General features: G+C 42.5%; 1 protein-coding gene across 3 annotated transcripts in view; it reads right to left on the bottom strand.

Annotated features, from left to right (window-relative positions):
• Plcl2 (phospholipase C like 2) overlaps nt 1-16,201 on the bottom strand; it is a 167,200-nt gene extending 150,999 nt beyond the window's left edge. For 2 of the 3 annotated variants that reach the window (XM_029471172.2, XM_085833347.1), the window contains exons 1-2: nt 15,881-15,960; nt 15,137-15,700 (exon numbers count right to left, since the gene is read on the bottom strand). In XM_029471172.2, coding sequence (XP_029327032.1) covers nt 15,137-15,466 — 330 coding nt within the window. In that variant the 5' untranslated portion in view covers nt 15,467-15,700; nt 15,881-15,960. Of the gene's footprint in view, nt 1-15,136; nt 15,701-15,880; nt 15,961-16,113 lie in introns of those variants that run through there. The other variant, XM_085833346.1, reaches the window with a different exon arrangement.
• Nucleotides 16,202-16,542: the final 341 nt, after the last annotated feature.

Below are 16,542 nucleotides of genomic sequence, written 5' to 3' on the forward strand. Positions count from 1 at the left end.
TTGACCATTTCCCAGAAATAAAGCTTCACAGGACGCCTCCCACTGGGTGTGGCTTCTCCTCCCACTTGGTTGCACGACACCCAACCTCTCTCAACCATCAGTCTATATCCTCTCACCCCATATGGGTGCACTGTGGTAGACACACCAGAACTCCTACAGATTCCACACTTCCACTGGCAAATGCTCTGCTGTGAAGCCAGCTCAGGGGCCTCATCTATTACATCCTCAGCAATGAAAGTAAAATTAAAGAGCAGAAGTTCAATGTATACCTGCTTTCTGTGTGAGCTACTTTTATGTCAACTTGACACACACCTATAGTCATAGTGGAAGGGGGAACCTAAGTTAAGAAAATTCCCAACCAGATTAGCCCGTGGGCAAGCACGTAGTGCATTTTCTTGACAACGGATGTAGGTGGGCCCAGCTCATTGTAAGCAGTGCTACCCTGGGCTGGTGGTTCTGAGTTCTATAAGAAAGCAGGCTGAGCAAACCATACGAACAAGCCAGAAGCAGCACCCCTCCATCTGTTCCTGCCTCCAGGTTCCTGCCCTGACTTCCTGCCCTAACTTCCCTGGACACTGGATCATAAGCTATAAGATAAAATAAACCCTTTCCTTCACAAGATGCTTATGGTCAGCAGCGCGGTGGTGGCACGCGCCTTTAATCCCAGCACTTGGGAGGCAGAAGCAGGTGGATTCCTGAGTTTGAGGCCAGCCTGGTCTACAGAGTGAGTTCCAGGACAGCCAGGGCTACACAGAGAAACCCTGTCTCGAAAACAAAACAATACAAAACAAAAGATGCTTATGGCCATTATGTTTTATCACAGCTATAGAAACCCTAATAGACTTGCTCAGGGGTCTAGGCGCATGTCAGGATAGATCGGTGCCCAGAAAGTGAAAGTCACTAACGCCGATTTCCAGATCTCACCTAAAGGCAATGGATCCTACCTGATATCTGATTATTCTGTACCAGCATTTGCATAAAAATAAATAATATTTTCACACAAATAGTTTCAAAGTAATGGAAAAATATGGATTATGGATCACAGGATGAGATGGTTAAACTTTAAAATGTAAAGGTTTTCAAGTTTAAAATCTAAAAGAAAATAAATTCATGTAAATTCTTCTTTTCAAAATGCTCATATTTGTCTACTCCTAATTTCTAACACCGTTTCTAAGAAGCAAATGTTTGAGGCAGATTCCAATTAAATTCTGCTTTGTGCTTTTAAGCGAACCAACCCACAGAAAATGATCCAAGCTCCTCAAAGATGAACAGACGTTGCGGGTAGAGGCATAGCAGTACTAGATACTTACATGATTCCTTCCATGACATTCCAGAGTGAAAATTCTAAAGTTATACCTAAGTCTTGCTACAGGGAATCTTTCATTTTATTTTAATAGCGTTATATTAGTACATTCCATCGTCATAACAATACACCTGGGATTAGTTAATATAAATACGCTTATTGTTCTGAAGTTGGGGCTTCTGGTGGGTGTAGTGGATGGTAATGGACAGGAGTACTTAAAGGAATACACTGTTAGCTTCATGTCTGGGAAGCAAATAAAGGTGAGGATTCAGTCCCATCATCCCCATTTAGGAGGCACACTCTCAGTGATTTAAAGAATTTTGACCAGGCTCCACCTCCTAAACATTCCATCACTTCCCAACACTGCCATCCTGGGACCAAGACCTCAGTGCCCTTGGGGAATACACGTTCATACTATTAAAATCATAATGATCATATATCTCTTTGAACAATAAGCTATAATTTAAGCTTGTCAACGTCTATAAAAAATAAATAAATCCCCTTTAGTTCAAATTGATTCAATGGACACAAATGAAAATGGGGGCTGAGGAAATGGCTCAGTTGGTAATGTATTTGTCACACAAGCGTAAAGACCTGGGTTTACATAGCCAGCACTCCCCAAAAGTTGAACTCAGTGGCATGTGTCTGTAACCCGAAAGGAGACAGGTAGATCCCTGAATCTCGCTGACAAGCCAGACTAGCTGAAATGGCGCACTGCAGGTTCAACAAGGGACTCTTTTCTCAAAAAACCAAAAAGGTGGAATATGCCTCTGAAAGAGAGCCAATGTCAACCTCTGACCTCCACATCCAGCATCACTTTCAAATGCATATACACATACAAACACATACATCAGACACACATACATTCCCAAGAATGTTTCAGAGAGAAAGGAGGATGGATGGCGGTGCCGCTTGCCGAACTTACATTAGTAGACTGCACAAAGGTGACAACAGGGTGAGAAAGGCAGACTGGGTGTGACTCTGTGCAGTAAGATGTCGGGGTAATGTGCCAACGAGCACCAGGTGGAAGGAGAGGACCTAAGCTGAAGATATCAACTTAAAACTCATGAGTGAATCCACATGTAACTGAGGCTACACGCAAGGAAAGACTGTCAAGTATGAGGCATGGAATAGGAAAGGCCTACTCACTGTGCAGCACAGAGGGCCCCGATGACCTTGACCAACGGAAGACAGTGGGGGGCTACCTCAAAGAGGAGGAGACGGTTCTGTGACCAGATCCTCTTTCAAGATACAGCCACACATTTGTGCAAGAAGTAGTCCGAAGACACTCTAGGTCAGAGCTGAAGAGTACATGGGAAATACTGCATATATTGCTGTTGTTGTTGTTGCTGTTGTTGCTGTTGTTGTTGTTGCTGCTGCTGCTTTCTAAGAACCTGAGCACATATCCAACAAACTACTGATGACAGTTGAAAGAGAAAGAAAAACTTTCCATGATAAAAAAAAATATGGATTTAAGGCATCTATGTATGGCCACTAATCAAGCTCTACAGAAGATATTAAAGAAAATACTTAGGTCTAAAGACAACGTTAGACATACTCAAGAAGGAATAAGAACAAAATAGCAATTCTAGAACACTCAACCAAAAGAAGTTTAGTAGAGGATCACAAAAAACAAAACGACAGGAATTAATATGCAATATTCAATAATTCCTAATATTCATGTTTCTACTTCCTAATAAAGAGACACAGAAAAAAAAAATCAAAATTTTTTTGCTGACTCATAGAACTCATGACCATGATAGACAGCACCCTTATAGTAAAAGTTTGAGAAAGGGTATTCTAAGCAGATGGAACAAAGAAACAAGCAGGTGTGGCTATTCAAATATCTGACCTAATCAACTTCAAACCACTTCTGGGCAAGAGATACGGAGGGACAATGTATCCTCTTTAAAGGAAAATCCACAATATATTATAATCCTAATGCACCAAACACAGGAGCACCAATTTACACACACACACACACACACACACACACACACACACCATTAGACTTAAAACCACAAGTTGACACCAATACAGTAATAGGGGCAATTTCAATATTCTACTTTCAATAATAAGCAAGTGATCTAGAAAGAACTTAAATGAGAAACTTGAATTAGATAACATCATAAATCAAATGTACCTAACAGGTATGTAGCTAAGAATATCCTATCCAAACACTAAAGAATACATATTCTCCGTAGCTCAGGGAAATTTCTCCAAAATAGTCCACATTTTACAACTCAAAGTGAGCCTCAATAAATGCAGGGACATTGAAATTACACTCCACATCCTCTCGAAGCACTATGTAATAAAGATGGATATCGACCACAAAAGATAAGACAAAGTACACAAATTCATAGAAGCTAAATAAGACACTAATAAACTGAAATTGGATGAAGGAATCAAAATAGGGACTTTGAAATTCCTAGAGTTTGCATGAAAATGAAAACACAATATACCAAAATCAATGGCCACAATAAAGGCAGGCCTAAGAGGGAAGTCTACAGCAATAGGTTCTTACATCAAAAATAGAGCTCTCAAATTATAACTCAATGGTGCATCTGAAGGCCCTAGCAAGACAGGAACCAAAGAGTGGGTGAGAAGAGATAGGCAAAATCAGAGCTGAAATTCACAAAACAGAGACAAAGAAAACAGTATTTAAAAAAAATCAGTGAAACAATGAATCGGTCCTTTGAAAAGATTAAGAAGACTGATAAACCTTTGGCCAAACTAACCAAAAGAAAGAGAAAAATGGGCCAAATTAATAAAACCAGAGATAAAAAAATATATTAAAAGACACCGAGGAAACTCAAGACAATCATAAAAGCATACTTTTAACATTTATATTCCACCAAGTTGGAAAACTCTAAAAGAAACAGATTAACTTCTAGATATATACAACTTACCAAAGTTAAATCAAGATGTAATAAGTGATTTAAATAGACCCTGAGTAAACAATAAGATAGAAATCATAATTTAAAATCTCCCAAGTAATATCAGTCCAGAGCTGGATGGATTCAGTGCAGAATCCCACTAGTCCTACAGTGAAGACCCAACAACACTCCTCAAGCCAATCTGCAAAAGGAAGAAACATATTCTAATTTCTTTTATGAAACTCTTATTACCCTGTACCAAAATCAAAGGCTCAACAAAAAAAGTACAGACCAATGTGTCTTTTGAACATGGATGCAAAATTTTTCAATAAAATATTTGCAAACTGGATTCAAGAACACATCAAAAAGATTATACATCATGATCAAGCCACCCCCATTCCAGAGATACAGGAATGGCTTTACTGATGTGTGTATGTGTGTGTGTGTGTGTGTGTGTATATATATATATATATATATATATATATATATATATATATATAAATTTAAACCACCACACCAACAGACTAAAGGACAGAAACCACATTAGCTCCATGTGGTGCTTTGAGTAAGAATGGCCCCTGGAAGTTCAGTATTTGGGTGCTTAGTCATCGTGGACTGAAGTGGAACTATTTGAAAAGAATTAAGAGGTGTGGCCCTGTTGGACGGGGTGGACTTTTGAGTTTTCAAAGACCCAAACCAGGCCTGGTGTCCCTCTCTCTTCCTGCTGCCTGCAGATTCAGATGCAGAACTCTCAGCAGCTTCTCTAGAACCATGTCAACCTGTGTGCCCCATGAACTAAGCCTCTGAAACTCTAAGCCAGCCCCAGTTAGATGCTCTCTCTTATAAGAGCTGTCTTGCCCATGGAGTTTCTTCACAACAACAGAACAGTAAGAAAATCCAGCAATGATTCATGATCAAAACCTTGGAGAGAGAGAAGGTATACTGGGATATATCTCAACATAACAAAGGCAGTACACAGGAAGTGCATAGCCTACACAGAAAACAACAGCAACACAACTAAACAAGAGTCTCCCCAAACTCAAATTCTGCCAGGTACTTCTCCTCTTCAACACCTAAAGTGAGGGATATATGCTTCTGTGTTAAAAGAGTCCCACACATTAATTTCGAAAATAAAAAATACTATCCAAATAGAATAAGCAGGACTAATGACAATCTAAGGCCACACAGGCTGAGAGGTCAAAGTGCACACCACATAAGTGAGCCTAGGACAGACATTAACTGAAATTCTCCTGCTTTGTGACTTACGAATTACGCTTTTGAATACCCCAGGAATGTGTTCATTTATCATGGCATATGAACTCAGCCATAATGAGAACACTGCATTACCACCAACCCGGTCTGTCCCTTCCAATACAAAGCAGCTGGACTAGCATATACCTGTTTGGCAAGCATCACTGTATACTCTCCTCTGAGTAAACAGCACTGTACTATATGTCAGCTGTGCCATTTGAGCTCAAGCGTCTTTGATTAAAGGAAATGTAAAGACTTGTTTCGGCCAAGGTTGAAAGGTCTAGTCACCTCTTTCCAGGAATAGTGCTGGCTCCACTGTCAAATCGGTTCTCTGTACAAATGATTGCTCTGGCAAGGCTTTCTCCATGCTCCAACTCATAGACAAACCCACACAGAACTTAGTCACTTGATGTATCAAAAAAGGCAATGCTGCTCATGAATAAACGATTCTATTTTCAAATGAATAGTACTGAAGAGATCATGGGTTTATATTAAAAGAAAATCTTTATCCATCTATCGATCTGAAGTTGAAAATTTTAGATATCTATCTACCTCTATCAACATAGATATAGAGAGATTTTATAGAGATTATATAGTGAATATATATACATATATATCCATTCCACATAGAAAATATAAAGGCAAAGGTTCCAAATGTAAATGAATGAAAATCTTCATTGTCTTAAAAAGAGATTTCTTTACAACAGGACACCAAAATCAACTGAAAATGTTAATACATTTGGCTTCCCTAAAATTAGAATTCTTTCTCATTACAAGAGAGCTCTCAGGCCAATGAAGAAACAAGCCATATCCAGGACAACATATTTTCATATCTATATCATATTCATATCTCACATCCTGAAAATAATGAAGCCCTACAAATCAATTTTTGTAAAAAAAAAAAAAACAATTTTTCCAGCAGGCAAAGGAGTCAAACCAGCATTTTTTACAAAGACAACATCCAAATGATCAAGAAATATAGAAAGGTTCTCAGTATCCTAGCCACCAAGATATCCAAACAGAAAGCCATGGTACTGTTCCATTAATTATGCAACCATGAAAATGGATACAAAAGAAAAAAGAAAAAAAAAACAAATCAAGCCCACTGACAATAACAATTATGTATATTTTAGCAATCAGAAATATTCAACCTGTTTAGCATACAAAGTACTAGCTGGGAAAAATTGACATTATCTCTTCCAGCAAACTCAAATAATGTCCTATGAAAGGGGTTAGTATTTATAATAAACATAAAATTATTTATAAGACTATATACAAGCAATGAACACCTTGAAACAACATATAGATTTCTTTTAACGAACTATCAAATGCTCCAAAGACACAGCCTTAATACTATCATTTCATTATCTCCAAGCTGAGAGCACCTGAATAATTCTTTTAAACATTAAAATATAAAATAACTTTAAAAACCTCAACTACTCTGACACAGGACAAGAAAGTTTAAAGGGGGATGAAAGATTAAAGGAAGGGGACCTCAGGGACCAGTCATGCAGCTTGTTCCCCATGGGGACTGCCAACAGGCCGCTTCATCCCTCTGTGACTCCACTGACTGGTAAACAGCAATTAAAGGTTGATAAGCTGTAGTCATTAAAAAAAAAAAAAAAAACCTTGCTGATCGTTTTCAATTTAGAGAGGAGAAGCCTGCTACCCACCTCATGCTCTCATGAGACAGACTGGACTCATGTCAACCGCCCTCTTTTATACTGTTTGGTTAGCTTAGCGCTCAGGCTTTACTATTTATAAACAGTATAGGCATGCATGAGTTGAGTGTGTATATTCAGCTTTCTATAGCAGAAAAAGTCCGCAAAAAAAAAAAATCTATCTGTAAGACCACATTTTGTTCTATTAATAGCCACATACTGCAGTATTACATAACAAATTTTCCAATTCTGTTGTACTGCTATGCAAATAAATTAATTCAACCATAGCCGGGAGCTAAATATACTTAGTAATCAGTATGGCCTTGTATAGCTACAATGACAGAATTTTATGTGATCATGAAAATACACGAATCTTCGTTCTAGCTTTATTTTCAATCCAGCTGCTTACCTTGGGGGATGTTAACACCTGCAACTTTCAACTCAGTATATTTAGCGCGTTACAGGAAGATGCCCAAATACTGACTCCAGGCTCAAGAAAAGTGACTTCTGGATCAGACAGAGCTTGGGTGCTCCAGCGCGACTGCAGTTCTAGATTCACATGGTTAGGACGCGTAGCTTCTTCTTAAGAAGCCATGCTCTTATAATTAGAAATCTGTCATCATTTCAAGACTGCTGGAAACTTCTACAATTAAGAAGCCAATGGGGCCGGGCATGGTGGCACACGCCTTTAATCCCAGCACTTGGGAGGCAGAGGCAGGCAGATTTCTGAGTTCAAGGCCAGCCTGGTCTACAGAGTGAGTTCCAGGACAGTCAAGACTACACAGAGAAACCCTGTCTCGAAAAAAAAAAAAGAAGCCAGAATGGTTTGGGCAAATAGGAATAAAAAGAGACTAGGGTTTTGTTTTATTTTTTAATGGACTTTCAAGGCAGACAAATTTGGTCTGAGTTATGGCTTTCTTTGCCCCATGGAAATTCTGTGACCCTGCTTGGGAATTCTCTCTCAACCCTTATCCAAAGGTTTCCTTGCCTATAAAAGGGATCATGTCTGTTTGCAAGCTCTTTTGAGAGGTGTGTGAAATGACCACTACAGAACGGTTTCTTCTTCACCTAACCCATCCATTACAAGGAAGGACTAACTTTCCAGCGTGAGATAACAAAGTCAAAGAGTAAAAGAGATTCTCACACTCTGCATATCAGAACTGTAGACTCCTTAGGCTTCTTTGTTTATTATTAATTCCACAGCACTCCCAATAAATAACAATGATAATAAAAGTTTAAGTAATTTAACACCCCAAAAAAGAAACAAAAGCTGAACAAAAACTATGTAAGTCACGTATAAAAACCCAAACACCAGGGAAGAGACTGAAAGCTTTAACGGACAATAGCACTCTCCAGCTATGCTTTTTAAACTCTGAGACCAGAGTTTATGAAAGTGCAAAGGTTTATGTTTAATTCAGGAACACAAAAGGGACAGATCATTTGACCTCATGCAGAGCAATTCTGGAAGGAATGAAGTCCCCAAGCCCAACTTTATATGAACGTATTTTCTTCTGATTATGTTCAAAACTAAGTGCGTGAAAAAAAAGTTATTATTGAAGTACAAAGCCCATTCCAATCAGAATCACTTGGGAGTTAAATCTAATAATCTTTACATTAAACTGAGTCATCAAAACTTATTAACCCCCATTTATATAAATAACTCACAAGTGCATACATATGTATACATGTAAATATATATACATATGTGTGTGTATACACACACACACACACATATATATATATATATATAGAGAGAGAGAGAGAGAGCTTTTGGTTTTAAATACACACTTTCCACAAGACACTGGACATTTTCTTAAGCTCAAGGAATAAATAAGACCCCGGTACCCATGAAGTAGAGACTCAGAGCAGTATGGAAGTGCAATTGGAGTTGGAGCTGAAAGGGCAGAGAAAGAAACAACTTCTTCCTAACTAAGGAACAACTAGCTGAAAACCATCCTAGGCGTGGCTGAGAAGGAGAAAGACATTCCAAGCAGAGAAGACGGTGGGAACAATACAAAGCCTAAGTTCTGATACTGAAGGCATTCCACTAATGTCCTGTCCATTCCTGGACAAGGAGTAGTGGATCACCCAGGTGGGACACTTTTAAAAGTGAGTAGAGACCCTATTAGTAATTTTGTAGTGTCAAAGAATTAAAACCTAGATTTCCCTGAACCAATCAAGACAGACGGGAATGTCACCCAGTATATTCAACTGTACTAAAATATGGGATTCAGGAAAATCAGCGCGACGCTTCACTCTCCAGAGCATTGCCTGTAATTTCTCAGCACTTGTCTATGTGTTGAAAGATAAATCTTCCAAAACTGGCATGGGAATAACAGTGAATTTTAATTCCAGTGAACCTAAAGGAACCAGCGCATTTCAGAATGGTCCTCGGTGTGAAAGGAGAGAGACAAAACATTCTAGATCATGCTCATGGCCTTCCAACTGCCTGCCATGCACTGAGCACACAACATCTCACAGGATCCTAGCAATGCTCTGAAAAGGTCCTTATCGTACCCATCTGAGTTACGGGATACACAAGGCCACACAAAAAGGATGCGGGGAAGCCAGGTGATTTGGGAGCCTCTCATTTAACTTCAGAAATCTGCCTTACGGATAACCCAGACAAGTGCCAAACAGGCACGTTGAGAGGGTTCTCTAGAATACAAGTTACCTAACAAATCCCAGAGTGCTGGAAGCCAGAGAACCCAGATGCCTGCTGTGCTCTGTAGACAGTGTACACAGGACAAAGTGTCTTACCCGCAGCCTGAACTCACCAATGAAATTAATTATATGCTTTAAGATCCCCAATGTTCTGGAGTTATTCTGACAGGAAAAAACTGTATGGCTACAGTTCTCCAGTGGCTCTAGCATGGGTTTGATTTATGACATACTTCTGTGCCAAGCACAATTTCCTGATTCATTATTATCAGTAGAAAAAAATTGGTCAGGTGGCTTACATAGTTTCAACACATATCAATAATTGCCACCATTTGAATGGCCTACTGGTGAAAACACTTGGATCCCATTCACAAAGGACAAAAAAGTAGAACTAATACAGAGGTCTTGCAGTTGAATAGCAATATCATCTAAAACTTATAAGGAATAGGTCAGTTACCTGACTAATAAAACTACCAATGTTCATCTTATATCTGCAATTTGGGTACAAAAAATATTGCTATATCTGTTCAAAATTCAAATTTGATAACTCAGTCATTAAAAACAAAACAGTATCATTTAACGCCCTTGCAGAGCAGAGAACACTACAGAAGAAAATAAACCAATATGGAAAGAGAATGTTCTAAGATAATAACTTAAATGACTGATACAATCACTAATAAAGCAATTTCCCATCATCTGCCTTCTCGGATTTAAAATGCAAATCAAATAGAAGGATTAAAGGGGAGGGGAAAGCAAAGGTCGGGCAAGAAACGGGGCTGTATAAAACCAGTGCGCTCTGATCACTTGGAAAAACTGAACCAAGACTTAAGCTCTTTAGACTGAAACCATCAGTCTTGCTCTGACCTTTCAGCAGCTATTGGGTCTAAATGCCTTAGCACAAAGTAAGGTGCAGACCTGCTGATTGGTTGTGAGCTTTTCTGATCCACAGGGTCTCTAGGATCTGCCTATCTATCCAGACAATTCACTTTGTGACCCAGTTCTAAGTGTCTGGCTTGCAGCAGCCTTTGCTTCGCCTTATATGAGAAAGGGAAGAGAAAAAGAAAGACAAACATTTAGAGTTGAAAGCAGATATGAAGTTCTAATTCAAAACCAGCTAGAGTATTGTATACCATCAGTGCGAACCGGCCAATGCCGGGCTTTACAGGTGCAAAGGGCCCACTTGACTTAATCCATGTTCCAGTATAATGCTCAGGTGTGGTCTGAACGGGCATAAATGTCTGCTGTTCTCCATGCTTGGGAGCGCAGCATATATGTTAATGTAATCTTTATGTGTTGATATGAAGATAGTAAAACTACTTTTTCTATCCAGCATTCCACGATACCTATGTTAATAAAAACAATGTCACTGTGAAGTTGGAAGGCCTAGCCAACAAGTACTGATGACAAGTGACTACACAGCTGCCCGTGTATGTTGTCTGTCAACTACTTCTGTCAGCAGAGACAGATTCTGGGCCCCTCCAACACCTAACACATTTAACAGAGAAATATCAACTCTGGTATCATAGGGCAGCAGAGCTCCCTACTCACACAGTCGGTGTATATGGATGGAGTAATCTGAAGAATACTCAGTTTACTCCAGCTCGGTCAAGAGCTGTATTGTGCGCAGCTCCAGCACCGCAAACACCTTGCTAACCTCTCTGCACTCTGCCTGCCTCCCTCCTCTGTGGGTGACACATTAGGGTAAGCAGCACGCTTTTCCCATGTCCCGCCCACAGTGAGAGTTTAGTAAACAGCGGTTACTGTTACTTCATCTGAATGTCAGGTACTGCAATAGCTGCATATCCTGAGTATGGAAAGGGACCCAACATCTATAGCTGCCATACTCTAAGTGTGTGGACGGCGGGGGGATGACAATGATCTGGGGGCAGGGGTGAGCAAACTTGGTCAAACTGCTTGTGGCTTGACTGTGGCAGCAACTAGGAAATGTCATAAATGTGTCATAGCTCATAAAAATCCACACCAGGTGTGACTGTAATCATAGCACATACTTTTAAAAGCAAGGTATTTAATTTGTTCTGATGAAAACAAACCATCCAAATTAATATAGTCATTTTGATGTATTTATTTCTAAAAGTAAAATATAACAAATCGAAGGCCCTGAATGCTACTTCACATTGTAGCTAAAGAAAAAACTATGTATTTAAAAAGTGGCCATCTGAAAATATGCACCAAGTGACCTATTTGGAAATAATGTAGACTATATTGAGCAGTGTGACCAGAATCTCGGAAAGAGAAAATGAAAGTGGTGTTTTCATTGACTAGATTACTAAAAATGACTAACGTAAGTTCGTCCCTAAAACTCCAGGGCTGTGCCTTTGCAGATGATCTCAGGAACATACTGTCATTTACAGTAAGTTCAAGGAAGCTGGAAATATTTGCTGGTGCTTCCCAAAGTATCTGTAAAACATTTTACAGTGCTTCCTCCCAATTGTCATCAAGGTTGCTACCGTAATTGAGGAGGTCTTTCAGTATAGGTCTGTGATTCTATTGTGGCAGAAACAAATACAATTTTACAATTTCTTGCTCATTGCTATTTATAAAACAGATGAGACATCCAAGAAATTAAATACATAGAGTTCTGGTCAGCTTACAGTGTATTTCTGAATATGTCACTCAAGTTAGCATTGTGTCTTTCTTCTTTACCTACCATTGACCACAGTTAGGCCCTAGACCTCCTTGCTTGAATGACTCTTACCTAACAGGATATGAAGATTGAAAAGAAAATGGAAGACAAGGAAAAAACCTGAAACTGACATTTCGAACAACACAAACCCATAAACACTCGCTAGCCTCTGCTCTCCAGCCAGCCTCACTCGCTAGCCTCTGCTCTCCAGCCAGCCTCGCTGACCAGCTGCTGCCCTAGCACACTTGCTTACTCATCTGCTTCAGACCAGCTGACCACATGGATACCTCCAATCCCTTCTCTATGAAGAGCACAAGAAACCAAAGAGAAACGCCAGCATGGCCTTTTCCCATGGGCGCTGCTTAAGCTTAAGCACTCTGTTGTTTCTTTTTAAAAAGTGAACTATAGTTTCGGCCATTCCTGCGACCAAGAGACCTGTGCAGCACCCACTGCTTTATAAAACTTGACACTAAACCAAAAGACTCCGTTATTCTATTAAGGTGTTATCTTTGTGCTGTACAATGTAGCGTTAGGAAAACCCAACACTAAATTCCTAAAATCTAAATGTTTGAAGACATCAATTCATCATCTGAAACGTAACTACTGACCTATCTAGCTAGAGTGGCCTTCTTTTGCTATTCTGCAGATACAATCAACTTTCAACACTACTTCCCTGATTTTCAAGAATGGTTAAGACAAAAATAAGTTGAACATAATGACCAGAAAGGGGAATATGTCAAGTTGTCTTATGTGGTACAAGATACCAAGATATGACTGGTAAATCTAAAACCACCTGTTTCAGAAACTAACAAAAGTTAGAGAAAACGCATACTTCCTTATCATTCCTCGGCCCCAACATTAAGTGATTTATTGAGCACCTACTATGAGCCTAGCCCTGTGCATCTAGGGATGTAATGGTGGATTAAAAAGTTAATTGGCTTCGTTGAGGAATAGAGAAAGGTGAAACCTAACTTTGAAACTCAGAGTTCAAAGTAAGCAGCACCACCATTCCTCAACTTGTTATTTCTGAAAAATTCACCATTTTTCCATGTGCCTTTACAGAAATGATCAGTCTCAATTCTGTAAGTCACAAATAGGCAAGCCACACTTCTTTCCTGGCTCCCACAACTGTCACAGGGAACAACCCTATTGCTGTTACTATGCTTCCCTGTGAAGCATGGCCTTTTAAATGTGAAAACAGGCCACCAAAAAATCCTTGAGGGGAAAGGTTGTTACAATTACATAAACCGGTATATTCTCTAAAACTTCCACATAAGATGTTATTAATACCACAATGCAAATTCACCACAAATATTTAACCAATAAAACCAGGAATATTGCATAGCTCTGCAAATAGGATCAATAATCATATATACTTGAAGACAACTTTCCTGGAAACAAACCACATACTAGAAGGAAAAGATAAGATACATCACTAAGAGCTACACAAGCAGGAAAAACGGACACTACTTTTCTTGGTTTAAAAGTTAGACCATACACTTGATCTTTAAAGACCGGCAATGTACTTGATCTTCAAGCCCTTCAACTGTGCCCTGTCCACGCAAAACCTGAGCAAGCAGATGACAAGGCTAGATGCAGTTTCACAACAGCCTCTTACACAGCACCAAAGTGGTCTGTTTCACTAGATGGCTGCAGATGATGATAGCACAGAGGCACCTTCACAGTACTTGAGCATTTCTGAATTTCAAATACCACCAGTGTCAACTCTGTGATGTTGGCACATTCTGACCTGTCTCCTAAGGGTTATCAGCCACAAACAGGATGAGTTAGCACCAGATAGGACTCACTGGCCTCTCCTAAAAACCCCTTCATTTCTCAAAAAGCAACATTCCATATTTGCTCCATATTTGAGCAAGCCAAATGGGCTGATCTGGCTCAAGGCTCTACTTTTTGTAGCTTATCAACTTTCTCTTTCCACTTCGTGTCACAAGAAATATTTTTATGTTGCAACTACACTGCAATGTTTGAAGGAAGCCACCATAAACCCTTAATGTCACCTCTTGAAATTTAAAATTCACAAAACAACTGGTGGCTTTCTAAATAGCACCATGAAAAACAAAACAAAACAAACAAAAGCAAAAACCATTCCAAAGAAACTTGCTAATTTGGAGAGGCCTGCTTATAGCAGCTAGGAAAGAATTAAATTGTGCGGAACTGTATTCTCTCAGAGCTTTTGAGGCTAAAAAAGAGGAAATCTGTGTTTATGTTCCCTTTCTCCGAGTAACTGAAGGAGAGGTATTTACATTCCCCAAATACAATCACTTGCAAGGGGCAACCAATTACCCAGTAGATTAGAAAAAAATCTATTAAATAATATATGTTCGTTGCCTGGGGTTTTGAGAAAATATTTTCACATGATCCCTGTCCTTTAACATACAATAGAAACCTTACAGGGAGTGTGCCACCATGCTAAGCTGCCTCTGAAAAGCCTGTCCTACCCAGGCAGGTACAAGGCCATTTAATTTCAAGTCAATCTGGAGAGAGGTGACAGCCCCAAGTTGCTCTGGGGATGTCAGAGCACAGCTCTCCTGCACACTCAGATCACCTCTCCATTCTTTCCCAATGCCATCAGCTTTCCAATCCCTGCTCCAGCACTCCAAACACCCCTGCACCCTGGCTTCCCCTTCGCAGTGGGCTCACTTTGCATCGCCTCCTTCCGCCACCGCTTCCCCGGGGCGGGGAAAGCGAGCCCAAGGACGCGCGCGGGTCTCCTACCTACCTTGATGATGCTGCTCCGGCGGGGCAGGCCGCCCGGTTTGCTGTCCCTGGGGACCGGACCGGCAGCCGGGCTAGGGGTCCGCGCGAGCGCCACGCCTAGAGGTCCCCTGCCAGGGCTGGCCCGGGCTTCGTCCCCCGACACGCCGAGGCTGCAGTCTCCGTTGGAAACCCCGCCGCTGTCATAGCGCGCCCGCCCGTGGCCGAGGCGACCTCCCCCGCCGCCACCTCCGCCTTCCCCGGCTCCGGCTTTCAGGGCGCCCTTGGCGCCGAGGGCCGGGCTCGGGGAGGTGGGCAGGGTCCCTCCTGCGGCGCCCCGGCCACACTCCGCCATGGGCGCCCCACGACCCGCCTGCACAAAGCCGCGTCCCCGCGTCCCCGCCGCCGCCGCCTCGGGCCGCCACGCGCGGCCCCTCCTCCTCGCCGCCGCCGCCTCGGCCGCTTCTTCCGCTTTTTCTTTTCTTTTTTTTTTCTTTTTTTCTTTCTCTTTTTGGTTGGGATGTGGCGCGTGCGGCGAGCTCGCCTCCGGCGCGGAGGACGTCGTGCAGGCGGAATTACCTCTGGGGTCCTGCCAGGGTCGGGGAGAGAGAGAGGAGAGAGGAGTCAGCTTGGGCGGCGGCGCCCCGGCTGCCGGCACCTGGGGAAGGAAAACACGCCCCGGCACACGCGCCGCTGCGGGCGCCAAAAATAACGCGCGCGCGCCAGCGCCCACCGCCGCGCGCCGCGTCCCCTCCGGCCCCGCGCTCACCGACGAGCGCCGCGTCCCCTCCGGCCCCGCGCTCACCGACGAGCTCGCGGCGGCGGGGCGCGAGGGACACGTGCGCCCACTCCGCGGCGCTGGCGACACGCGGAGGCGCGGCGCGCGGGGCTCCGGGGCTCCCGGCTCCGCCCAGGCCCGTCAGTCTCCCCCCCCACACACCTTCAGGGCTCAGCCGAGGCCCAGGGCGGCTTCTGATGGCCCCCGGGCCCACCGCCACTTACCCGCGGCCATCGCCTCCCGGGCTTCGCGCTGCCCCCTACAGGCCGAGGGGACCCGTCCGGGCTCCGGGCACGGGCGTTGCGGTTGTGGTCGCTCTCCTAGGCCGGCTCAGCGAGGCGCACGCCACCGCTAGCTGTCAGTCACCTGAAGGCATCCTGAGGGGGAAAGCGAGCCCGCAGGCCGCGGGCGGGCCGAGGGTCCTGGGGCTGTGGTCTTGGCCGCTGCACCTCGCGTCCAACTCCAGCCCTTCACTGGGAACCCGCTCCCCTTCCCACCCTGTTCCCCCTGGGCTTCCTCAGTGGAGCAAACCCATTTCGCATACAGAAACCAATCCTCTTGCGTGCCATTGGACTGCTAAACTCAATGGGCACGACAGGTTGCCAGGATCTGGGGTAGGGATGGCATGGCTGGCAGGCGTTGGGAGACAGAAG

The sequence above is a fragment of the Mus caroli genome, unplaced genomic scaffold (assembly GCF_978045245.1).
Source record: "Mus caroli unplaced genomic scaffold, Mus_caroli_1 scaffold_18, whole genome shotgun sequence".
NCBI classification, from domain to species: domain Eukaryota; kingdom Metazoa; phylum Chordata; class Mammalia; order Rodentia; family Muridae; genus Mus; species Mus caroli.